The sequence below is a fragment of the Phyllostomus discolor genome, chromosome 2, assembly GCF_004126475.2.
Source record: "Phyllostomus discolor isolate MPI-MPIP mPhyDis1 chromosome 2, mPhyDis1.pri.v3, whole genome shotgun sequence".
Classification (NCBI taxonomy): Eukaryota; Metazoa; Chordata; class Mammalia; order Chiroptera; family Phyllostomidae; genus Phyllostomus; species Phyllostomus discolor.
Window position 1 is genome coordinate 170,347,802 of NC_040904.2, and position 25,887 is coordinate 170,373,688.

The 25,887-nt window shown below is 37.0% G+C and overlaps 1 protein-coding gene across 2 annotated transcripts in view; it reads left to right on the forward strand.

The window, feature by feature from the left end:
* NELL2 (neural EGFL like 2) overlaps positions 1 to 25,887 on the forward strand; it is a 286,020-nt gene that overhangs the window by 51,640 nt on the left and 208,493 nt on the right. Inside the window, exons 5-10 of one of the 2 annotated variants that reach the window (XM_036019152.1) lie at positions 2,096 to 2,269; positions 2,356 to 2,452; positions 4,790 to 4,862; positions 5,040 to 5,137; positions 6,014 to 6,142; positions 7,650 to 7,752. In XM_036019152.1, the coding sequence (XP_035875045.1) occupies positions 2,096 to 2,269; positions 2,356 to 2,452; positions 4,790 to 4,862; positions 5,040 to 5,137; positions 6,014 to 6,142; positions 7,650 to 7,752 (674 nt within the window). The remainder of the gene's footprint in view (positions 1 to 2,095; positions 2,270 to 2,355; positions 2,453 to 4,789; positions 4,863 to 5,039; positions 5,138 to 6,013; positions 6,143 to 7,649; positions 7,753 to 25,887) is intronic. The other variant, XM_036019153.1, reaches the window with a different exon arrangement.

Sequence of the window (25,887 nt, forward strand, 5' to 3'; positions counted from 1 at the left end):
CTCTCATTTTACTTACATGTGTAACCTAAAAGCTAAAGAAATGAACAAACAAAACAGAGTCTTAGGTACAGAAAACCAGTTTACAGTTGCCGAGGGTTGGGCAGGGCGGGAATGGGTAAAAAGGTGAAGGGGACTAAGAGGTACAAACTTATGGTATTGCATGTCCTCTTGAGTGCTCATGAGCTTCCTTGAACATAATGTGTCTTAAGTTTAAAACTTGATTCAGGCTATTTTAGTTTTCTTCATTTGAGAATTTCTTGATTTTTTTTTCATTTCTGAGAATATTTTTTCTGGATATAAGATTCTTGACTGACCAATTTGTCTTTCATCACATGAAAAATATTGTGCCACTTTTGTTTTCACTGTTTCTGCTGAGGAGTCCACCACCATTCTAATTTCTTTTTCCTGATACACAATGTATTGATTTTTTACTGTCTGCTTTCAAATATACGTCTTCATTTTTAGATTTTAGAAGTTTAATTATGATGAATATTTCTTTAAGTTGATTTTGTTTGAGGTTTGCTTAGATTCTTGAAGCTGTGCATTTATGCCTCTTGGCAAATTTGAGGAGTTTTCAGCCATTATTTAGTCAAGTACTTTTTCAGTCTACCCTCTTCTCCTTTTATAACCCTACTTATACAAATTTTAGATCTTTTGTTATGGCCTCACAGGTCTCTGAGACCGATCATTTTTCGAAATCTATTTTCTTTCCATTGCGCATATTGGATAATTTTTGTTTTAACTTTCAGTTAACTGATTCTTTTTTGGTGCCCTCCATTCTACTGTTTAGCCTACCTACTCTTTGAGCTTTTTATTTCAATTATCATATTTTTCGGTCCTAAAACTTCCATTTGTTTCTTTATTTATTTGGTTCTTCTATTTTTTCCACAGGCTTTCTGTTTATTTTTTTTTCTTTGCTATTGTTTCAAGTGTGTTCAAATATATTTGTTATTGCTTCATTTTATTATTGATTCTTTAAAGTCTTTTTCAGATCATTTAGCATCTCTGTCTCTTGCTGTTAATATTCACTGATTATCTTCTTCTTATTAAATTTGAGATCTTCCTGTTCTTCATATGGCATATGATTTTCAATTTAAACCTGCTCATTTTTGTATCATATTCTGAGACTTGGATCTTATTTAAATTTCCTGTTTTAGCTAGATTTCTCTGTCACTGCTCTGTCCGAGGATGGGAGAGTGCCTTCTCGTTCCTTATAAGTGGAGGTAGAAGTCCAGTTTCCCCACTTCAACTTCTGATGAGAATTGAGGGAGAACTTCTGTTATTTCTGGGTGGGGGTGAAATTTCCAACTCCCCACATGGTCTCTACTGACACTGTGGTAGTGACAGTCTTATTACTGCTTTGTGGTGTTAAAAGCCCTGACTCTCCACTCAGGGAGACACCTTTTCAGGCAGAAGGGGGCAATGTGCTTTGTTACTGCCAGATGAGGGTGGGAGACCAAGCTCCTTCTCATGTGGTCTCCACTGACGCCCTGGAAAGCTTTATGGCTGGTCATCTGGGTAAAGGATTTTGGCTTTCTACTTGTTCTTCTCTCTCACTACCATAGCGGAGGTTTTGGGTACATCATTTCTGCCCCAAGACGATGGAAATCTAGTGTCCCCACTTAGCCTTTGCTGGCATGGTCGAGGACATGACCACAGTTTTTTCCTGTGGTGTTCAGCTAGAATACAGTGATTATTCTCTAAAAGTTTTTATGTTGCTAGTCTTCTCCTTTTTTGGTACTTGGGCTAGAAAGAACAAGTGTTTTTGTTTTGTTTGTTTGTTTGTTTGTTTCTGCATCTGTTGGTATTTCCAGGTTGCTGGCTTCTTTAGTTTTAAGTCTTGACATATGAGGCAAAAAGAAAACCCAGGAAACTTACCATTGTTTTGTTCCTCAGGTTCTGAGGTCCCTCACTGTTTTTCCCCCCCATCTTTCAGACCCTTCTTATGTTTGTTTTATAATGTAATGTCTAGCTGTAATTGATGGGAGGAACAGGGAAAGCAACCTATCTACTCCATCTTTCTGGCAGCAGAGATCATGTCAGTTGTATCTGAACTTGACTTTCAATGGGCTCCCTACGGCTCTTCTCTGTGCAGGTACCTGGAACTAGAAAGCAGTGGCCACCGGAATGAAGTCCGTCTGCACTACCGCTCTGGCAGCCACCGCCCTCACACGGAAGTGTTTCCTTACATTTTGGCTGATGACAAGTGGCACAAGCTCTCCTTAGCCATCAGTGCCTCCCATTTGACTTTACACATTGACTGCAATAAGTAAGTAAAATGTTCTCAGTTCAGGAAATGGAAGATTCTAAGAAGTGACTGCTTACATTACTTATCTGCTGTTTCTTATTTTGCAGAATATATGAAAGAGTGGTGGAGAAACCCTCCACAGACTTGCCTGTGGGCACAACATTTTGGCTGGGACAGAGAAATAATGTCCATGGATATTTTAAGGTGTGTTTTGACTAAAGTCTGAGCATAAAGTATAAATATAAATGCTTTCTAATGAGTCTGGAAAATTACATTTTGCTTTCTATGGTGTGAAACAAAATAATTTGATTTGTGTAGTTTTTCCTGTATATATATTTATTTATTATTTTTTTAAAGTGCTGTTGGTGTTATTTAGCCAATGAACACTTGTTTCTCTTGTTTCCCCCTGAGCTTGGTCTTTAGACATTACAGGGAAGATCACAAGTCTGCAATTAGGACAGTTAACATATCTTTCTTAAAATTAGGCATTCAAAGTAATAAAAGTCTAAAAGGTTAGTACACAAATAAACTCTCCACTACTGAAGTATAGCCTTTGATGATAATTTCATAAGGATGTTATTAATAGAGGTTTGAAAATTTTTTAGTATTCATTATCCATGGTCTCCTTGAACTCCAAAAAGTCAGAAACCTACATGCACAAATCTACCAAGGCTAAAAAGCAGTCATAATTTATGTCTTTTTCCTTAGTGCCTACTTAAGAGACTCTACAGTCTGTAGAATCTCATTGTTGTAGAGGATCTAAAACACATGCCACTAAGTTTTCTGTATTTTAAAGAGAAAGAAATAAAGTCCAGAAAGTTTTCTGGCTGTAGGCCTGTAAATGTAATCATTTCCCCCCAGCAACTGTGATACAGCAGTGGCTTAGCAAATGGTTGTTAAATAAGAGATGATAGGTGACGTGTCCAACCCGTGGATTTTTAGGTAGAGTCTGTACCAGCAACTTTAAAATTGTATTCTAAGCAAGGTTTATAATCCTAGGAAGGAGTTTTTAAAACTCGACCATTGTCTGTTACCTGGAAGCCAGGTGTTACCGGGAAGCCAGGTGCTCTGAATATGTATTTCATCTAATCCTAGTCTGGCTGGCTTTGATGCTTGTTCTTTTTTCTTTTACATATGCATAAACCTGCTCATAGATGTTAAGTAGCTTCTCCAAGGCTAGTCATGGGGAATTGATCCCATTTTTGCAAATCCTGAAAATTCAATGCTCTTTTCTCATGTAAGGGATGGCAAATTTGCGCTGTGAGTGCCAAGCTTCTTCTCTATTGTAACAGTCTTTCCCATGGAGCCCAGATGTGGCCTCAGAACCCTTCTCACACATGCATTACATGTACTTCCCCAGGGATCATGTTTTTTTCTTGCAGACGGCGAATGGTGCCTACTAGATCTGTGCAGCGCACAGCTCTGTACACGGTAACTTTGTTTCTATGTTGCCACTTCCAAATGATAGCAGGTTGTATACAAATTGCCTCCTTAATCTAAACCCAAACAAACAGCAGATCCAGCAACTGCTACAGTACACTAAAATATTCATCATTCACATTGACATGCTTTTTGCAGCATACTATTAATCAGATTAAATAGGGAGAAGATATATAGGTCAGTATTTGGTAAATCTTTGTTCAAAATTGTCTTGATAACATGTTGGTGCTGTCAGCCCTGTCATTAGACATTCTGTTTGCATTTTTCAAAGAGATTAAGTGACATATTAGTTAAAGAAAGCATACAGAGTTGAGAAAGGAGGAGAGAAGGGTGGTGGAGGGAAGGGACAGCTGGAATGTGTCTGATGAGGTCGTTTCCGAACTACCATGTGGCCTTTGCTTTAAGTCTCCAAAGTTGGATGCTAATTATTCCTTAATGACTAAGGATGCACGTAAATTTTGTCTGTAAACATGTAATGTGGCCTTTCTTCTTTCTTTTTTTTGTAAAATGGATTATTTCCAGGTGGCATTTAAAAAACTTTCATGCTGAATTTTCTGAACTCTTAAGGTCTTGTGGCTGAGTCTTGCACAGCTGTTTAATGCATCTTGCTGTCCTTTTTGAGTTGAGAGATTCGTTTTAAAAGAGTCAACTGAAAAAAAGAGAAACGCTCAAATGAGCATTGCTTTTATAACTCAGTTTTTAAATTTTTTCTTTCGGTGGTTGCAGTTAATTTAAAATTGGTATCAATTTCACTGTTGCTGAAACCAGAAGTGATTTCCAGGTTGATTTTTAAAGGTGATTTTCAAGCCTTACTTCAGTGGCTAAATAAAAATTACTTCTCAAAACAACATGACTATTGCCTCTGAATTATATCTTGACATTTCATCATAAGGCTTTAAACGTATTACCAATAAGAGAGTTATCTATTTTTTCTTATGTGTTTCTTTCTCTTTGGTTTGAATTCAAACCAATGTATTAAAAAGATTTTACTCAGGGATTTTGGTGATTCAATTCTGTAATGTTTTCTTACATGAACTTGATTGCTGAACATAATTTGGGTAGATGAAAGTAATATGTTTTTATTTAATTTTTCACACACAGGGTATAATGCAAGATGTGCAATTACTTGTCATGCCCCAAGGATTTATTGCTCAGTGCCCAGATCTCAATCGCAGTAAGTCCCATTAGTGTTTGCACTGTGTGAGGAAAAGCATGATTCTTGCTTAATTTTGTCCAGGATGTCAGCGCGAAATTGGAGTTCCGACGTATGCGTTGTCAGCATAGACGTAGCCAGGTTGAACCCCTTGTGAATACAAATTGAACTCTTATAGATACAACGTGACCAATGTAGTGTTTGCAATTTCAGCCTGTCCAACTTGCAATGATTTCCACGGACTTGTGCAGAAAATCATGGAGCTGCAAGACATTTTAGCCAAAACATCAGCTAAGGTAAAAGCTACTTGGAAATATATATAGTGTGGGGAAGCTAAAAAATCCTTGAAGTTCCTTATAATTCTTTTTATAACCATGGATGTTTACCTTTGAGACTTTTCTGTACTATACTCTTTGCCAGGGCTAAATCTAAATCTAAATTCCTGCCTGAGGAAAAGGCTTATAAATATTCAAACCTTGGCCATCCATGTAACAAATGATTCAGTAAATCAGAAATGAGGCAGATTACCTATTTCATTCACTGCTTCTTACAATGGGATTTATTGTTTAATTTAGTATTTATTTTGCTGAGTTTTTCTTTATAAGCAAGGAGACAAGAGGATGTTGTAAAAAATGTGGACACTAGGGTCATGTCGAAGAAATGGTCCCACAAATACTTTCTGCCACTGTGTTGCTGCTGTAGGATAATTCACTGTTGTAAGCATGTCTAAAGCGTGCCTACAATTTCATCAGACTGTTGTCATTTTGCATAAAACTTACAAATAACTTGAAAGTTGTGTTGTATATGGGTAGTTTCTGATGATATAAATTCTAAAGCTTATGATTTCACTTGAGTAGACATATTCATGAAATTAAACATTTTTAAAAATGGGAAGTGCCGCTCTGCATTGTAAGTGACGCCAGTTTGACTTGACCTTCATTTATATTTCATAAATTATGCTCCTTTTTCAAGGGCAGGAACAAATTCACAAATATAAGAGGGGGGAATCCTTTCTTTTAAATTAAAAACTTAAATATATTTACAACAAATAGTTGATGAGCACAGTCATCACTACTGCTATACACTAAAGAAATTGGAGCGCTACCGGAGCACTTTGCATTTATGCGTTGCTGGGATGGTGAACGCTATGAACCCCTTCCTTTGTGCCACAGCTGTCTCGAGCTGAACAGCGAATGAATAGATTGGATCAGTGCTATTGTGAAAGGACTTGCACCATGAAGGGAACCACCTACCGAGAACTGGAGTCCTGGACAGATGGCTGTAAGAACTGCACATGCTTGGTATGGCTTCCACTGGATTTCAGACTAAGGGAACTCAGCTGCCCCCACTCTTTAAAAATTAATTAAAATAATGTAATCATGAAAATTTCAACACCCATTTCCTCAAGACACAGTACCAAAGTGCCAACAAACCCAGTCAAATCTAAAGAACTGTGTGTTACATTATTAAAGACACTTTTTCTAGCCTATAAAGATTATTATGGCTTAAGAATGCTATAAAAATTAAATTTATTGGTACACATATGAAGTTAGTAATTTAAATTGGTTTAGCAAGGTGATTTTCAAAGGATTCTGTCCTGTCATCCTTAACATTTCCAGGAATTTTCCTATATCATGAGCTTATTCATGTATTTTAATAAAGCTAAATTAAAAGCAGCATGAAATATTGTGACCAGATTGGCCCATATAAACAAATAATGGAGTTTAAATAAGATTATCTTTAAAAGTTTGTTAATATAGTATAATACCAATTAGAGAGTTTAAATAAATATGGTTTATCTAACTGTTCACTAATAAAGTAGAATATTTAGTGTATTATTGTTTCAAAAACATATGTTCACTTTCAAAGAAAAGTTCACGACCAGTTTGGTTTTTAACTTTTAAATCCCACATGAATTCATCTGTTAAAACTGGTTAACTGGAAAGAAATCAGAGGTCTATGTGAATTAGTCTTAATAAAAAGTCCACAAGTTCACCACGTTTATTCCAAAGCAGAATATCATGCATGCAAACAAGTCAAAGGCAGCCCTGAAACGACATGCATTCACCTGTGCATGTGTGCATCACAGGGCTTCTATTCAGGGTCATGTTATTTTCCTACTCAAGTTATAGCATTTTACAAATACAGTAAAGCCTTCTAAAATTGTTAATTGGGGGTCAAAAATCAAACTGAGTAAAATGGGAGATATGGTATCGCAAGGTCAATTAAATGACTAGAAAGGCAGCTTGCAGCCTGGGAGCTCTGGATGACCTTCAGGAATCGAATTCCTTGCCACTCTGTCTGCAGTTCAGCACCTCTGTGGGGGTTGTCGGCACCACCTCGTGGTGGTCTGTTCCACATTGAATAGCCACGGGGAGGCTCTGACTCCTGAGCCTGGACCTTTAGAATGGTAGCAGTTATTCTCCTGGATTGTTGATGCTAATTTTTGTGAGTAATCTGGGGAGACATGAGTATCCCAGGATTACCCTTAGCCTGCTGTTTCCTGGGCAGTGTGTGCCTTCACCTCTACCCATGTCCTCACCCACCTCACCACGCAAGCTGAGAACTCAGGCTCAGCTATGATCAGTTGCTGGACAGAAGATGGGAGCCAATCACCATCTGGGTTACAACCCAATTTGTATTACTGTGGGTCTCTGTGTTATGGGTTTTACTGTATAATAACCAAAAATAATATCAGTCTTTATGAAATTTTATGGAAAGGGTTTAAATGTAAGAAACAGACTTAAAATGACTTGAAGACTACCAAACTGCAACTTGTAAGTTCCCCAAATATTGTTTTCTTCTCAGAATGGAACCGTCCGGTGTGAAACTCTGATCTGCCCGAATCCTGACTGCCCGCTTAAGTCGGCCCTTGCATATGTGGATGGCAAGTGCTGTAAAGAATGCAAATGTGAGCACAACTTTTATGACGAATACTTTCTCTGACAAAACTAAAGCTTTGTGTTAATAAATATTCACCCATCACTCGTTTAATCAGGGCAAGCAAAATAAGTTCTAGAAATGATGGAAAATAGGAAGAATACCTTCTCTATTTCAGTTGATCAATTATTTTCCATTTAAAAATGTTCTTTATTTTAGCATAAAAATATTTTCTTGGAGGAATCTATTCTGTATAATGATAGTAATAAAAAGCTGTGTTAGAAATTTAGTGGAAGGTATTTCTGTCCTTATACTACTTGATATAAATACCTTCCAAATAGGTCAAGAATGGTCTACTTTCAGCCATGATAACAAAGAAAATCCATGATACAAGTGACATTCAAGCACAGACGGTATACCAGCTTCATTAGCCCAAACCACAGAAGTCCACATTGTCATAGGGTCAGCCAGCATGGACAAGGCCACAGCCTGTTATTCATGAAAGGCTCACACCGCTGAGTGAGGACACTGTCCCACTGCTCAGCAACCACACATGCACTTCTGATGCCAGGAAATGCTCTTGGAATTCATGGCTTTCCTGAAGTGGGTTCTAGATCACTCATTCAGTAACAGAAAGCTTTGCATCTGGGCTACTTACATTTTAAAAGACTGTCCTTCAATTCTTGTTTAAAGGAGCATTTAAAATTTAGCAATTGCTGTTCAAAGGAATAGTAACTTACATGAAAAGCAAGTTGTTACAAAGTTTGTTTGTAGAATTTATAAAGAAGGGAAAGGAGGAGGGAAGAAGAGGGAGTGGGAATGAATGGCTGCTTTTGCTAAGGTTAATAGGTGTGTGCTCCACGACCACGGGCCATCGCTGTACCTTACTCTTGCCTGCGCAGCGTGCAATGTGCTGCTGCTGATGGAGGGACAGCTATCAGAAAAAAATCAGGAAGCTGTTTTGTAGTTCGTTGAATTAATTTTCTCAGGAGCACATTTATATTTAATTTTATTAGATTTTTACATCAAAGCCAATTCATTTCATTGAAGTATATTAGCGTAGTCAAGTACATTCTTCTGAACCAGGAAGGGTTCAATGTAATCATTCTTACGTGTCACTGGCTGATTTCCTTGGTGAGGAGTAATCTGAATTTTTCTTAAACTTGTATTAATAACTGAAAGCTTATGGTGATGTTCTGTAGTTTTCTTTGTAGAAAGTTGGAGGTTGGAAGAAGGGCCCTCTCTAGGGCTTTATATTCATAACATGACAATAGCAGAAGTCATACTTTTCACTTTAACTTCTTTATCTTTTTTTCCACCACTACTTCTGTATTGTTACCTGTGAATATGATAGGTTTGCATTAAGTGATGTCAATTTTACAAGAGTAGGCTGATTGAAATAATGGATCCTCATGACAGATGCATCAGTCAGAAGTCTTGAATTACAATTCCGATTTTACCATTTGTCTCTGTTACCAACAGCAAGCTGCCCACTAAATCAGACTGTAATTGAAATCTTCCCAAGAACATGCAGTTAGGCTCAGTGAAATGGTAAAATATTTTGAGATTCATCAATGCAAAGTGCTTTCAGCAGACTTTGGAGTTAATGATGGAAAATCAACCGTGTTTGCCCCATACATAAAATAGTGCAAACTGCATGTAAGGGATCAGTAAGGAGACCATATCACTGAAGAAATGCCAAATGATTCATTTGAGTATTTCATTTTATATGGTTAAAAATATTAAGGACAATGTGACTTCATCTTTCTGCTCATATTCAGTGACATTAACTTTGTAGAATACAGAGGATTTATGCCTGTGTTTGTTTGTATTTTGAGTATTTGAACTTCCACTTCTGATGATCAGCATTTTACAAGAGCTACCAAGATATTTTCACAGAAAATTTTTCCTAAGGGAAATAAAGACTTAGTTTATATGGTAAATATTCTTAGAGATTTTTGGGAATGTGGCTTCACATGCACAATTTTAAAATCAGTCACTAAAAAATCTTCAAGAAATGTGCTTCTTTAAAGTTTTGCAAAAACTTACTTTATAAAAAATAGATAGCATTTAAAATAAATTTAGTAATAATTAACTGACTTGTTTACATTGTTCATATTTTCATTTGTCCAAAAGCGAAAGAAGTCAAATTATCATTGTTGTGATTTATGAGAACTTAATTTCAATTGAATGTAAGTTAACTTCTGTGATTTTTACTTTTTTTTTTTTTTTTTTTTTTACTTCTTAAAAACAAAAACGTAAACCTACTTTTACATACTACACTCATTGGAACTCCTTGGCTCATAGCCTTTTTAGTGGCATAAAATTAATAAAATATATTCTTTAGTGAGAACTGTTTTAAAAAAAAATTAATCACTTACTATTCCTAAAGCCCTTGGAAGGCAAAACACATAACTTAACTGCTGAACATTACTCTGTCAAGATTGAAACGAACAAAGCAAGTGCGTGTGGCCAATCACTTTATGATGTTCTTTATTCAATGCTTTCAGGCTTGCTTCTCCAGGGTTGTTTGTGCAACACTGAGCAGCCCTATTTTGCTGTCTACTTTGTATTTTCCCTCTGTAACTTCAGCTTCAGCCCTTTATCTAAGTACAAATACTGATGAATAGTAAGATGGTTGTTCTTCTGGGAAAGAAGTCAGAGAGAACCAAGCCTGTCACTTTTCTTTAGTTGAATCTACATAAGCGAAGTGTTGAGAGGAGGGGCTTAACCTTTCCTCCTCCTGCAGTTGAGCTACTGTGGTAGAGTTAAACAGACACAAGATAAAATCCAATAGCAAGAATGTCAATGCTAAATCATTAAGGTAATAAAAATCACAACTATAGTGAAGTCATATTACCTCCATAGGTTAGAAAGCACATACTTTGTTCCTCATGTGATCTTTACAACAACTCTGTAAGGTGGGCACTGCCTCCTTCTTCTTAATAAGAGGGATTGTGTGACTTGCCCAAGAATGCACAATTAGTTGGAAGTCCCAGAGAAATTCTGTCAGAATGGACTGTGCTTTGAGAACCAGCTTCCTTTTTTAAAACCATCTGCAACAATTGATTTAAGTGATGCACTACTATTGACTGGTAGCTAAGTTTGCCATACAAAACCGTTCGGAGTCCTGGCTAAGTCTAGGTTGAATTGCAAAGTAAGAAGAATTTGCCTTTGTTTCTCAGTCTCTGCTTTCAGCCTACATCATTGCATCCTTTATCCCAGTCATAGGCACTCAACTAACGAACAGCAAGACTGACTGATACAAATTTAAGATAGCTCTAGGAAATGTGAGGTATAAACATTTTGGGTGAGTTTAACTGCTATAGGATGAGGTTAAACTAATTAAAGTACATAAAATCCCAGCCCAGGTTATAAAGCAGAAACAAAACCAAAAAATTAACAAAAAGTAATTGACTAAAGCCCTAGGAAATAGAAAGCTATGGAAAGTCACTAAAATTAGGAAAAAAATATTCAGTACATTCATTTATTATTCTTTCAGTGGACTGTAAATTCATGTCTGAATACAGGGCCCTGTTTTACAGAAAAAGTGATTTATGGAAATAGAGAATCTGAAGAAGATCTGAACTAATGCTGTAATGTCTTTTACCGAAGAGGCTATGTTAAAAAAAAAAAACAAAAAACAAGAAAGGCAAATTTCATCTCTATTTCTAGACAGACATCAAATACAGGAAATGTGATGGTGACTATCCAAATTGGCTGGTACTTGCCTAGTAGCAATAGTTATTTAATTGTTATTTTCTCAGAGGCCAGATTTACATGAATAAATTAAAATCATCATTCTTCTGGTAGAACAAAATATGGGTTTTAAGACATAATATAGATCACATTTTAATATTCCATGTTCTAATTAGGCGTCAAATTATATGAAACTTATTCATTTATTTTTATTGATTATGGAGAGAGAGAGAGGAAGGGAGAGAAAGAAAGAGAAGGGGAGAAAACCATTGACTTGTGATTCCACTTATTCCTACATTGACTGGTTGCTCCTTGTATGTGTCCCGGTTGGGGGTCAAATCTGCAACATTGGTGCATTGGGATGATTCTCTTACCAACTGAGCTACCTGGCCAAAGCTTTGTATTAAATTTAATTTTAAAAACTCTGTCAGCTTACATAAATTGGAGTTACTATAATATATTTGTATATTGAGTGTTACGTGGGTTGTAAAGTTAGATTTTTCTTGGTTTGAATCTCAGCTTTACCACTTATTAGCTGTGTAACTTTGGTCAAGTTACTTAACCTCTCAGCATCTCCATTTTCTTGTGTGTACAATGGAGAGAGCGATTATCTCTTTTTTACAGGGTGGGTGTGAGGACTGAATGAGTAATGCATGTAAAGCGCTTAAAACAATGTTACCTACTATTATTTTCCATTTATGATTTTATTGATGAAAATACAAACTAGTGAACTTACCTCATTGGGTCATAGATCTGAAGCTACATAGGACCTCAGAGATCTTGAGAACAACAATTGCTTTCAGGGAGGACATTTTCAATATCCCCATTACAGAGGATAAGTGTGGCCAGGGAGGATAAATGAGTTTTCTAAGATTAAATAATTAGTATGTAATGCAAGGTAATTTCTCCCCAAATTGTGTTTTTTTTTTACAGAAGTATATTCTATTGATTATGCTGTTACAGTTGTCCCATTTTTTGCCCTCTTTGGCCCCCTCTGTCCGGTACCTTGCTTTCCCTCCAGCAATCCCCTACTTTAGTTCATGTCCATGGGTGATGCCTGTAAATTCTATGGCTTCTCCACTTCCTATACTGTTCTAACATCCTCCTGTCTATTTTGTACCTCTATTATGCTTCTTAATCCCTGCACCATTTTCCCCCTTCTCCCTCCTGGCTGACAACCCTCCAAATGATCCCTATATGTATGATTCTGTTTCTGTTCTGGTTCTTTGCTTAATTTTGTTTGTTTAGTTTTTGTTTTTTTAGATTCACTTGTTCACAGTTATGAATTTGTTGCCTTTTTTAAAATATATTCTATTGATTATGCTATTACAGTTGTTCCATTTTCTCCCCTTCACTCCCCTCCACCCTGCACACCCTCTCCCACCCACATCCCCCCTTTAGTTCATGTCCATGTGTCATACTTATAAGTTCTTTAGCTTCTACATTTTCCATACTATCCTTACCCTCCCCCTATCTATTTTCAACCTACAATCTATGCTACTTATTCTCTGTACATTTTCCCCCTCTCTCCTCCTCCCACTCCCCTGTTGCTAACCCTCCATGTGATCTCCATTTCTGTGGTTCTGTTCCTTTTCTGGTTGTTTGCATAGTTTCTTTTGGTTTTGCTTTAGGTGTGGTTGTTAATAATTGTGAGTTTGCTGTCCTTTTACTATACATGTTTTTTCTTTATCTTCTTTTCTTAGATAAGTCCCTTTAACATTTCATAAAATAAAGGCTTGGTGATGATAAACTCCTTTAGCTTGACCTTATCTGAGAAGCACTTTATCTGCCCTTCCATTCTAAATGAAAGCTTTGCTGGATAGAGTAATCTGGGATATAGGTCCTTGTCTTTCATGACTTGGAATATTTCTTTCCAGCCCCTTCTTGCCTGTAAGGTCCCTTTTGAGAAATCAGCTGACAGTCTGATGGGAACTGCTTTGTAGTTTACTGTCCTCTTATCTCTTGCTGTTTCTAGGATTCTGTCCTTCATTTTTAACTTGGCTAATGTAATGATGTGCCTTGGTGTGTTTCTTCTTGGGTCCAACTTCTTTGGGGCTCTCTGAGCTTCCTGGATTTCCTGGAAGTCTATCTCCTTTGCCAGAATGGGGAAGTTCTCCTTTATTATTTGTTCAAATACGTGTTCAATCTGTTGCTTTTCCTCTTCCCCTTCTGGTAGCCCTATAATTTGGGTGTTGGAACGTTTAAAGATGTCCTGGAGGTTCTTAAGCTTCTCCTCTTTTTTTTGAATTCTTATTTTTTCATTATTTCCTGTTTGTTTGTTTTTTTCTTCCTTCTGGTCCACTCTATTGTTTTGAGTCTCAGTTTCCTTCCTATCACTGTTGGTTCTCCGTGCATCTTCCTTCATCTCTTTTATGGTAACCTGCATTTTTTCATCTAATTTCCGACCAAAATCAACCAATTCTGTGAGCTTCCTGATCACCAGTGTTTTGAACTGTGCATCTGATAGGTTAGCTATTTCTTGGTTGCTCAAAAGGATGAGTTCTGGGGCACTGATTTGTTCTTCTTTTTGAGCCATCGCTCTCTTTTTTTTTTCCCCAGTCTGGTAGCTCTTGTTACGGTGAGGGGCGGAGACTTAGGTGTTCACCAGGGCAGGGCACCCCTGTCGCTAGATTGTGACGCTGTATGTGGGGGTGGGGGTGGGGGTGGGGGTGGGGGCGGGAGGGAACAATGGCAGCAGCCCCACTCTCTTGGGATCTCAGTCCCTTCCCTGGGATCCTGGGCTGCGTGCTCTGCCCTGATCCACAATGGCAGTTTCCCTGGGTCCGCCAGTTGCCGCTTGCGTACTCAGGGTCCATCCACTGTGCACCCTGGATGGCTTACGCGCTCCCGGTTGCCTTAGGTGCCCAGCTCTCCCCGCACTCTACGAGCCGTGACCCGCGCTCATCTCCGTCTCTCCTACCAGTCTGGATGAACGGGTCTACTTCAACTTCTTGGCTGTCCGACTTCCATTCAGATAAATTCTCTGTCAGTTCTGGGTGTTATTCTGCCTCTAAATTGTTGTTGTTCTAATCTTGGTTGTGCGTGGAGGTACAGTGCGTCCACCTATGCCTCCATCTTGCCGGAAGTCTGCATTTTTAATATTTATGATTTTGATCTTATTTTTTTTTAAGTAAGTCCCTTGAACATTTCATGCAGTAAGGGCTTGGTGATGATGAACTTCTTTAGCTTTACCTTGTCTGGGAAGCACTTTATCTTCCCTTCCACTCTAAATGATAGCTTTGCTGGACAGAGCAATCTAGGTTGTAATCTAGCTTTGCATGACTTTGAATACTTCTTGCCAGTCCCTTCTTGCCTGCAAAGTTCCTTTGGAGAAATCTGCTCATAGTCTTATGGGAACTCCTTTGTACGTAACTCTCTGCTTTTCTTTTGCTCCTTTTAAAATTCTCTCTTTATCTTTAACCTTTGGCATTTTATGATGTGTCTTGGTGTGGTCCTCTTTGGGTCTAACTTTTTGGGAACTCTCTGTGCTTCCTGGACTTATATGTCTATTTCCCTTGCCAAATTAGGGAAGTTTTCTTTCATTATTTTTCAAATCAGTTTTCGATTTCTTGCTTTTCCTCTTCTCCTGGAATCCTTATGATTCAGATGTTGGCATTTTTGGAGATGCCTCAGAGGTTTTGATATGTTCTTTCCTCGAGGCCATTCTCTTTCTCAATATTTTGGATAGGTTATGGCCAAGGTTAACACTAAGAACTAATTCATCATGTATTATCTATGCTTTTGTGTCTGGCTTCTTTAATTCAAAATCATGTTTGTGAAATTCATCCTTGCATGTTGATGCTCATTCACACTTATTGTTATGTATATTCTATTTGTGTTAATGTACCATAAGCTGATCTATTGTTGAAGGGCAGTTAGGTGCTTTCCAGTTTTTGGCTGCGTAAATAGTCCTGTAAATGTTCTTTACATGTTTTTTTCCTGTTATGAGTGCCTGAAGGATATATACCTTATACTTGTTTGGTCATAAGGTAAAACTGTTTTATTCTGTGTCAAATTTGTTTTTCCCTTTGGCAAAATAGTTTTGATAAAACAGTTTTCTGCAGTGGTTATACCAGTTTATTCACCCACCAACAATGTATGAACATCCCAGTTGCTCTACACCCTCACCCACACTTAGTTAGTATTTTTAGTCTTTTCAATTTTAGGCATGATAAATTTGGTACATGATATTGTGTTCTAGTTTAAATTTGCATATTTTTGATAACTAGTGAAGATGAGCATTTTTCTCCATATATTATGGGTCACTTTCATTAATTTTAACTATTAGAAAATGACTAGATTTTTATATATTTATGTTTTTCCAAGAACCATTACTCTAGCTTTTAGCAAGAGTAATTTTGATTCTTTAATTTTCAAATTTATGAAAATAATGTGAATGGTTGTAGCTCTGTCACTTAAAATGAAAGCAGAGTAGAGACAGGGATTAAATGACTGCCACTCAAGTAATTTCAGGATTTCTTAAAAAGGTATGAGAATGTAATTTAACTAATATGGAGACTTTTGAACATGTGAATATAGGGATGACAAACAAAAGTTAGTGGGATATAATTCACCAAGAATCTCTTCATTCTTAAAATAAAAACATTTTGTATGATTTATATATGCTACATTTAAAAAGAAAATAACTTGTGAGCATCATCCAATAAACTTATCTGTCTCTATGGTGATGCTAGAAGCATGAAATGTATACATTATGCACCGGAGGTTCTCATGCATGAACACAATTAGATTAGCTGGCATTGTACAGACTTGGGGGCTGGCTCCATGACCAGAATGCTGATGTAGACTGAGGGGATCTATGCAATAATGAAAAAGGTAGAAATAGCCATCAAAAAGAAGGTGTGTGGTCTTACATATCAGATGCAAAATTTTTAGAGAGTTTCCTGAAAGTCTGTAGTTTAAAAAAAAATTACATCGTAGCAGACAATTGAATGACCTGAGAGCTAATGGTGTTGCTGTAAATCACATGTGTGGTCTTGGTCTGGCTTCAGTCTTTTCTCACCAACGTAACCCTAATTTAACATTTAAAATGACAGTGGGTGAGTAATGGAATAATAGAACTAGGACATTTTTTTTGTTTATTTCTGTAAGTCAATGTGGAAAAATAGGCAAAGAAACAGTCTACCTGTGCATTATATAGTTAAGATAATTGAGCTTATGATAAGGAATATTTTCAATAAAGATAAATAGCTAAGTTTTATTAAAGATTTCATCTGAATAATCCTGTAGGCTTCCTAAACACTGCCATTCATTTTGTGATGATATTTTTTAATAAATTCTTCAGAAAAGCATTTGGTATACTGCTATCTCTTACACAGTATAAAAACTGATAAGTGCCAAATCAGTGGAAAAATACTGAATGGGCAATATATTAATAAGCAAGAATAATTAATAATATAGTCGTCTCCAGATTAATGACTATATGACACACCATGTGATACATTTTAATGATCTTTCAAAAATGTGAATTTGTTGATTAGTCAGCTAGTAGCAGAGCTGGTTTGCCAAGAAAAGTCAGGGCAGAGCCACAGAACGATGACAGTGTCACAGTGATTTAGCTACTGTGTCCTGTACTGCACAGTCCTGAGTAGTGTAGCTTGTTTGATGCTGTCATTTTTCTCTCTAATCCTAGTACAGCGTTTTTAACCTTTTAACTAAACATAATGCATGCATACACTTAATATTCAAGCTATCCAAAAAGACATAAAAGAAAATATAAAAATCTCTCTTTTTACCTCTCCCCCAAACTTCTATTCCTTCCACTCCAGATTGCTAATGCCTTTGCTCACAGATTCATGTATAGATTTTTTATGTATGGTACATGATATCATACATTTTCCTGGACTTCTACCTTAGAGATGTTTCCATATCAACTAACTGTTAAAAATTGCTGCATATTATTCTGATATATAGTTTATTAAAATGCTATTTCTCTGCTCTCAAAGGGTGTTTTGGTTGTTTCCAATTTGTTGTTATTTTTCTCATGAAAAATAATATCACAGGATGTCATTAATATATAATCTTTGAGCAGTTTTATATGGTTTTATCTATAGGGTAAAGTGCTAATGGTGGTATTATGGACTCAGAGTTTCCCAAATTGCTCTACAAAAAGCTGGTCCTGGGCATTATTCCCTGAAAGGGAGCAGCACTGAGGGAAAACTGAAAACACCACTTTTGTCTTTGTTTCACTAGGTCTTTGAAAAGGGCATGGACTCTTAAAGGGGGCATAGTAATATCGATTCACTGGAGACCCTCTAATGAGAGCTCATCTGCGGAAGCCTGAACTTTCTTGTTTTACTACAAATGACATTGTCCAGTGAGCACATATAAAGTCATTGTTGCAATTAATTGCTGTTCCTTATCTTCAGTAAATTCCATAGAGGGCATGAGCATATATTGAATTTATGTTTTTCTGAAGTGAACGTGGTTTTCCAGAGGACATAACACAGGCTACTGCCCTCTGATTCTGAGGCATGAAGTGGTCTGTGCCTATTTAATCATGCTTTATTTTAAAATAATAGAGTAATCAGCCTCTAGTTCTCCACTCTGAATTGCAATTTTTCTGTATTATTAAGAAAGATTATTGAATTCATGTATTTTGTGGGTTTTATTCTTTTTCATGCCCCATTACATTTTTCCAAAGAATTTTTCTGCCCATTAAATGACATTGCTTAAGTGGCCTACAACTTTTCAGAAGAAAGCTGTATGCAAATCTGTCTGTAATAATCATTGAATCAAACTGTCTAGCATTGTTCTAGGAGACCAAAAATGGGCCTCTTTACGTGATCAGAAGGCTAGTCCTCCTTAGCAGGGTAAGGCTTTGAGACAAGTGAGAGGATTTTAGATTTATGCCAAAGCAAAAGTGTGATAATCTAGATATCATTCATATGAGACTCAATTTAAGAGAGATGAAAAACACTCATCTTCGGCAGAAAATGCAATTTCGTAGCTTCAGTGTTAGGTAATTGTTTTAAAAATGAGCTTATTTTCTTCTCAATAGATATACAAAATTGCATTTGAAATCAGAATAGGGGAAAATAAGATACATGCAATTTAAAGCATCCTCTTACAAGTTGATTTTGGCAATTATGGGAAAGGAGTAATGCAGGAAGACCAACTGCATAATAAAAGTAAATGGACATCATAGTGCCCATTCAAGAGAGAAGGAAGCCACATCACCTACCATCCCCAAGAAAAAGTACAAAACAGCAATTTGGTTGCACTGGACTCCCCACTGGGTGTCTTGAATGTTGTATGCAGCCTGTGTCCTCTGATATATATGTACAGACTGTGTAAAATTAGCATAGGTTGAAAATTAAATGAAGAAAACACAATGTTATAGGAGTTCAGTGTGAGGAAGGATCAGAAAGGGATTCTTTTTTAGTTTAGAGATGGTTATAATAGAGCACAATTCAGGCATATTTCTTTTTATGTAAAAGCTGGCTCTCAACTGAGAGCTACATGTATTTAACTATAAAAATTACCTATAAAATCACATGAGTTGCTTTTAAAAATTGTTTCCAGAGTTGGTGGTAGTTAGAAGGGGGCTCCATCCAACTCAGGAAATTTAAGCTTGTAAAGAGATGCCTCACACATATTTTGGGGTGACAGTTATGTTCCCTTACAGCTCCTAGGCTATAAAACTGCACAGCATTATACTCAATATGGTAGGCAATTGTAATATGATGGTAAGTGTGTAATGTGTTCATTATGACTGCCATGACATCACTGGGCAATAGGAATTTTTCAGCTCCACTATGATTTTATTGTACCACCATCCTATATGCTGCAGATGAAAACGGGGTTCTACAGAAAGTAGCCTCCCAGGGTGATCTGATCATAAATTCCTAAGTGGGCTGGTCATGGTGGGTAGTCATACCCTTGGCCTATAACTCCTTTAGTAAAAGATTTATCTTTACCTTAAGCAAGCCCTGTTCCTTGTTTCAGTGCATCTAGGTTAGCACACCTTTGAAATAAGCCATCCTCAACAGAGCACATAATCTTGTTAACTATTCTGTAATCCACTCCCTGCCTTGCTTAACTGCAGATGCATAGAAGAAGCTGCAGACTGCCATTCTTAGAATCAGTTTTCTTAGTCTGTAGAGACCTTGTTTGCTGGCATATCTTCTGCTTGGCTTAAATAAATTTTTCTAAAAGTTCTCCCTCTCTCAAAAAAAGAGATGTCTCACAAACACTTGTTTTGTATGGACATGTGTAATAATATATAGGCACGCTATTTATGATTTTAACTCTTGGCAAGTGACCCCAATGATCCATGGGGCATACTTTGGTAATTTTGCTGAAACCTGAATTTTTGTCCAACAAGCTATGAGGCATATGAGGAGCACATCACTTAGCTCAGTGATTCTTGAATTTTAATGGGAATATGAATCATCTGGGGATCAGGTTAAAATGAAAATTATGATTCAGTGGTTCTGGGTTGGGGCTTGAGAGTTTGCATTTCTAACCAGCTCCTGCGTGCTGCCAAAACAGCTGGTGCAGGAACACATTTTAATGAGCAGATGTAGCTAGTGGGTGTGTGTTCCCTGTTGCCCAAGTTCTTAGCAGAGCCTTATTTTTCTCTCTTGGATCTCAATGTGCAGTAAGGTCTCAGAATGCATGTTTTCAGTTATGTTTTAAGCTGACTTTTACTAGTTTTTTTCAGAGTATGAGAATTTAACATGAATCATTTCTCTTGCTTATTATAATGGTTTCCAACTTGCAGAGGGGGAAACTGAAGCTTAGGGAGGTCACTTCACTTTCCTGAGATAACCCAGCCAGTTTACCGCAATTTGAAATATGCAGTGTTTCTCATATAATGTTTTAGGTGACTGTACCATACTTCATTAGTGGAAATAGAAACCCAGTTTAAATGAGGAAGTAAAAAATGTGTGATGTACCATAGGCAGCAATAATCAAAGGATATGTAAACACAATTTTATAACACTCATTTCTATAAGCAGTAAGAAAGGAGAGAAAAAAATGTAAATTATCTGGTAGTTATTACTAAAATGAAGCACATCTTTCCATGACATTATGCATTCCTCATATATGGACTAGAAATAGTTGATTCTGATAGTTCAGGAAAAGAAAGTTTCAAAGCTAATGAGTTCTGTTTGGATTTTATCTGATTTTGGTAAAGAAAGAACAGGGAAAGCACATCAAATTAAGACTTAAAGGTTACTTACTGAAAAGGTCTAGACTTACCTGGATTATTAACTGGAATTCTTGAGAGTCAGTGATCATGCAGCATTCTTCCATCTTGGTCTGCAAATTGCTTTAGTTGATTTGTTTGTTTGTTTTGCTTTGTTTACATTTTCTTTTGATGAGATCTATTTTTAAATAGGCTTAGTGGAATAATTCACATCAGTCTGATTTCCTAGGCCTTTAGTAGCTTGCTACAGTTTCATAAAACATGTAGTTTCATTTATGCCAGGTGGCTCAGCACAGATGAATTGTGCTGCCTCAGTGTCAGATTAAACTTTTCTGAACCAACTTGTAACTATTTGTGTCCCACATACACTGAAGTCTCATTTTTTTTGTAGGTCTTGTAAGAATAAGATGATTAATAAAAGCAACCAAATACTATAAAACTTTTGGATAATGTGTTTTCCACAAGCTTAAATGCCCTTTTCTCCTTTGTAAAAATTCTACCATTAATCTGTGCTCTTGGAACTGAGCTCCATGGCACCTGATTCCTGGGGTTGTGTGAAAGATGGTGATCTCGGAGGAGCGAGTGAGCCTGCACAAATGTGCCTCGTGATGCTACAGCCAAGTATGCACAGATAGCCCTCGGAAGTCTCCCAGTTTTTTTCCAACCTATTCAAGACTTTTTGACCATTTTCAAGTCCTCATAGTTTATTATAATATTTTTAGGAAGACATGAAGCATAAATTCTCCCACCAACTTTTTATTGTTAGATTTGAGAAGTTAATTCTTTATTATGCTTGGAGGAAGAGGGAAAAATGCAGCAGGGAACACATTCTTTTCCCACTATTTTGTGGGCAAGCATCATCTGTTTAAGCCAATAAAAGAGTTGAGCTTCTCTGATCACAAATGAGGTCAGCTCGCAGCAAGTGGTGTTAAGAATCTCCTATTTATGTTTGTGCCTATCTACCTCCAGCATTTCTCAGGCCCTGAATCTTGGAAGGTCACTTTTATTTGTTGGCTGGGAAGAAGGGAAGGGGGTGGGTGAGTATAGTACAAGATGGACATTGTACTTGCTCACTGATTTATTTCATCTGTTAATGTCCTTTCAGACTATGATTCCTGAATGCTGAAGGACTTAGAGCTGGGGCAGACAATCAGTAGAATGTGAAGTGAAATGTAAGAATTGGATTAACTGTCCTGGCTGAGTTTCTCACATGCCCAGGAATGAATTTAGTAGCTGGAGAGCTTGGAATAATCCTAGAAGTAATAGTATAGAGGTGATTGTTCTATGCCTAGAGAAATTATATGTCTTACCACTGAATCTCTTTCCTGTAATTTTCATTCTTTTGAAAAAAGTATTTAAGTGCCTCCTATGAATTAGTCTTTGCTAAACACTGGGGATACAATAGTGAACAAAATAAGGTTGCTCTCTGCCCTCCAAGTCCTAACAATCATGTTGGAAAGACAGACATTAATCATCTAATGATCAGGTATGCGATGCAATGTTGCAACAGTAAAATGTTGCTAAAGCTGTTGTAATGAGGGAAACTCGCCTCAATGGGAGATCAGGGAAGGCATCCTTCAGGAAATGGTGTTTAAGTTGTGATTTGATGAACACATAGCATTACACTAGTGAAGAGAAGAAGGAAGAAATGTTCAGGCCAAGAGAATTTAATATGCAAAGGCCCTGTATAGGGAAGCAGGATGTCGTAAAGGGAAGTTGGTGTGCTGATATGCAGGGTCAAGGGCATGATGTGAAATGCAGCTGGGGAGGTAAGAAGGAGCCAGATTAAGCAGTTTTATTTTTGTCCTAAGGGCAACAGAATGCAAGTTACATATTTTAACCAAGGTAAGCCTGTTTTTGCACTAATGCAGCAAAGTGATGATGGTAACCTCATTGAGAGAAAGTGGTGGGGAATTGCATTCTGGGTACATTTTGAAGGTGGAGCCAACAGGATTTTCTGATATCTTGATATGGGGATGAGTTAAAAGAAGAGCAAGATGACTTCAAGGTTGAGGGAGTAGAAAGGTGGAGTTGCTATTAACTAACATAGGGAAGGCTGTTAATTGAGCCAGATTTGGGAGCATGGCTAAGATCAAGAGTTCAGTTTGGATATGTTCTGTTTAAGAGGTGTATTAGCCATTTAAATGGAAATATAGAGCAAGCACCTGTATATAACAGTCTGGAGTCTGGGACAAAGATCAGATGTAGAGGTAAAGATATGGACTGTTGAATTCTTTCATATGTTTTTTTGGCCAATTGCATTTATTTTTTAATTTAATTTTTATTTACATTGTCCACTTTAAAATTCAGTTCTTTCTATTTTTGTTTCTTGATTTGTAAGAGGTTATAATAATACTCATTTGATGTATTTTGCAAATATATTTCAGAATGTTCTTTCTTTTATTTGGTATTTTTCAACATAAAGATTTAAAATTTTATGTGACTGACTCTTTTAGTCATGCTATAAAAGAAAACTCTTAACTCTTTTTATTCATAAATATATTTACCTTCTAACCACTGAATGGCCCCAATTGTTCATTTTAAGCATAAATAATCTGACATTTATTTATGTAGACATAAGATAATAATTCTAGTTAACTTTTCTTTGTTAAACAAGTTAACCAATGATTCCAGTACCATTTATTGGATATTTTTTTGTTCACTGATTAATGTGACAATTCATCTTACATTAAATACGTATTTACATGTATTTGAGTTTATTTCTAGGATTTCTATCACTTTCTTTCAATCTACATGTCTCTCAAAGTACTAATTCTACAGCATTTTAATTGTTGTAGCTTTCCAGTATGAGATATTATCTGGGAAAAGAAATCTACTATCATTTAAAAAAATATTTCCTGGGGTTATTTTCTCTCATTTATGCTTTCAGCTGACTTTTACATATCATGAGAATGATAGGCTCTTAAATGGTTTTTAAAGCCCGGCATATGTGTATCTGATTCTGGTACCCTTTTCTTGAGATAATTCTATGAGAGGTATCACAGGGAAAGTTATTGTGGTCACTCTTGTTTGTTATTTTGTATGTATTAGTGAAAGCAGTCTTATGATGTAAGATTTGAAATATTTCAGAGTGGAGTAGCTTTGGGTGTTGGCAAGTTCAAGGGTATAGCTATGGAAATGGAATGCTCCAGTAGTGAGGAAATGGACCTCACTGTATGTGTGGAGACAAGCAAATTTAGATTCCAGGTGCTGCACAAATTTTCCAAAGGCCATTCAGTTTCCCATTGGAGAGGAGAGTTGTTTTCCAGGTCCCCAAGGCCCATGGACTTTGTTGCAGAGAGATGATATCAATGAGGAGAGGCAGTGGTCGGTGGAAGAGACCGATGTCACAAAGACCAAAGGGGAGCAGGTTCTTACCTGAGTGTGAAAAAGTGGTATTTTGAAAGTGGGACTCCTTCTGATTACAAGCATACATGTGTTATGGGAAAATAAAAAACCTAAAGGAGATGGTTTCAGAGAAAGAGCATTAACCTCACTGGAAATCCTAGTTTCAACTAGAGCAGGAGAGTGGAGGGTGCATTTGTGAAGTATTAGTTTATGGAGCATATATATGGATAGTGGTTGAGATGGAGGACTGGAAGCTCTGTGGATCAGCTGGCTTTGCTTTGTAGTAAAACATCCCCAAAGTCAGTAGCCTAAAACAATAATTTGGCAGATTGGAAATCTTGACTAGGTTCACCTGGGAATTTCACTTTTTAGTCTTGGTCTGGTTAGTCTCATCATAGCTGGGCTTGCCTGTGCATCTCTACTTAGCTAATGAGTTAGCTCAGCCTGTTGATTTATGGTGTCCTTCCTTTGTGTAGTTGGGATAACTGGAGTCTCTTTCCACATTTTCTTTCAACCTAGCAGCCTAGCCCAGCATTGTTCATATGATGGTTGCAGATTTCTAAGAAAGTCCAAGCTTGCAAAACTTCCTGAGACCTAGCTTAAGAACTTAGTTGGACTTTATTGCTTCTACCATGTTTTCTTGACTGAGTCAAGTCACGATGCCAGTACAGATGATGGAAGTCCTGTAAAGTCACATTGAAAGGGACATAGAAACAGGGAGCAGAAAACGTGTGGCCATTTTTAAAATCTTCAACACCCTGAGATGATGACTTGGGGCAGGGAAATTCAGAGAGAGATGAAGATGGAAGCAGGAGTGATGTGTTTGATTGTTGCTTTCAACTTGGGGAGCTGAGGTCAGGAATGACAGGATGTGAGGTGTGGCAGGCTTCCCTGACTTCACAGGCCTGACCCTGCCTCTGACACTGACTTCCAGCATCGGGGCAGCTGCATTCTCATGTAGTATCAAGAGCTTGATAAGAAACTCGTGGTCAACCACCATGGCTGAGGGCATCCCTGGAGGAGGTGACAAATGGCATGTTAGAGGCATGAAATTTTACTTTTTGGACAGTGTTCTAAGTGGAACAGAATAGAAATGTAGTATGGTGCCTTTAAAGAATACTAGCACAGAAAGGGAGGGATCAGTAGTGATTAACTCCTAGGATTCCCATCTAAAGGTGGAAATAACAGTGGTCCTAGGTGAGTGGCAAGTACACAGCAAGGCTTTGAAGAAATGCTAACTCATGTTTTCACAGAATGGGTTGAGTTAACCTATTTCACACAAGGCAGAGTCCATTTGTCGTTCATCTCTGTGTCTCCATTACTTGACACACTATCTAATGCACAGGAAACACCCAGTAAATGTTTGTTGCATCATTTATTGAATAAAATATTCCACATTTTGGCCCCTTTTCCAAATTTTCATTGTACTTGATCTCTTCTATACATATTCACAGTAAGTTTAGATTATTGTACCTGTGCATCTTCTGCAAAGAGTTCAATTGATTGTGCTTTTCTTCACTGTGTCAAGTTTATTCTTTCTAAATTTTGAAGTGGGGATTAAATTAAACAGAGTAACTAAGGATTATATGTGGCAGCAATTGCCAAAGCTAATAGCACTGATGAGTGAAACAGCATCCATCTTGAAAAGAACAGAAACAATTGTCTTTTCTAAATTCTTCACTTTGTCATGAATGTTGCATACTTCACTCAGGGCATGTTAAAATCATTTCCTGATCATAAATACTTTGAACATAAAAATTTTCCTAAGTAATATAGCTATTAAAGATGACATGTCATCAGGTTACTAAAATATTTAAGCAAGCTAAAGATCATCTGGTTAGACTATGCTAAAAACGATGTGTTTTTATATATGTAGTATTACTGTTGGGTCTCTTTCTCTCTTCTCTATCTGTCTGTCTCTGTGTGTGTTTGTCTATCTACATT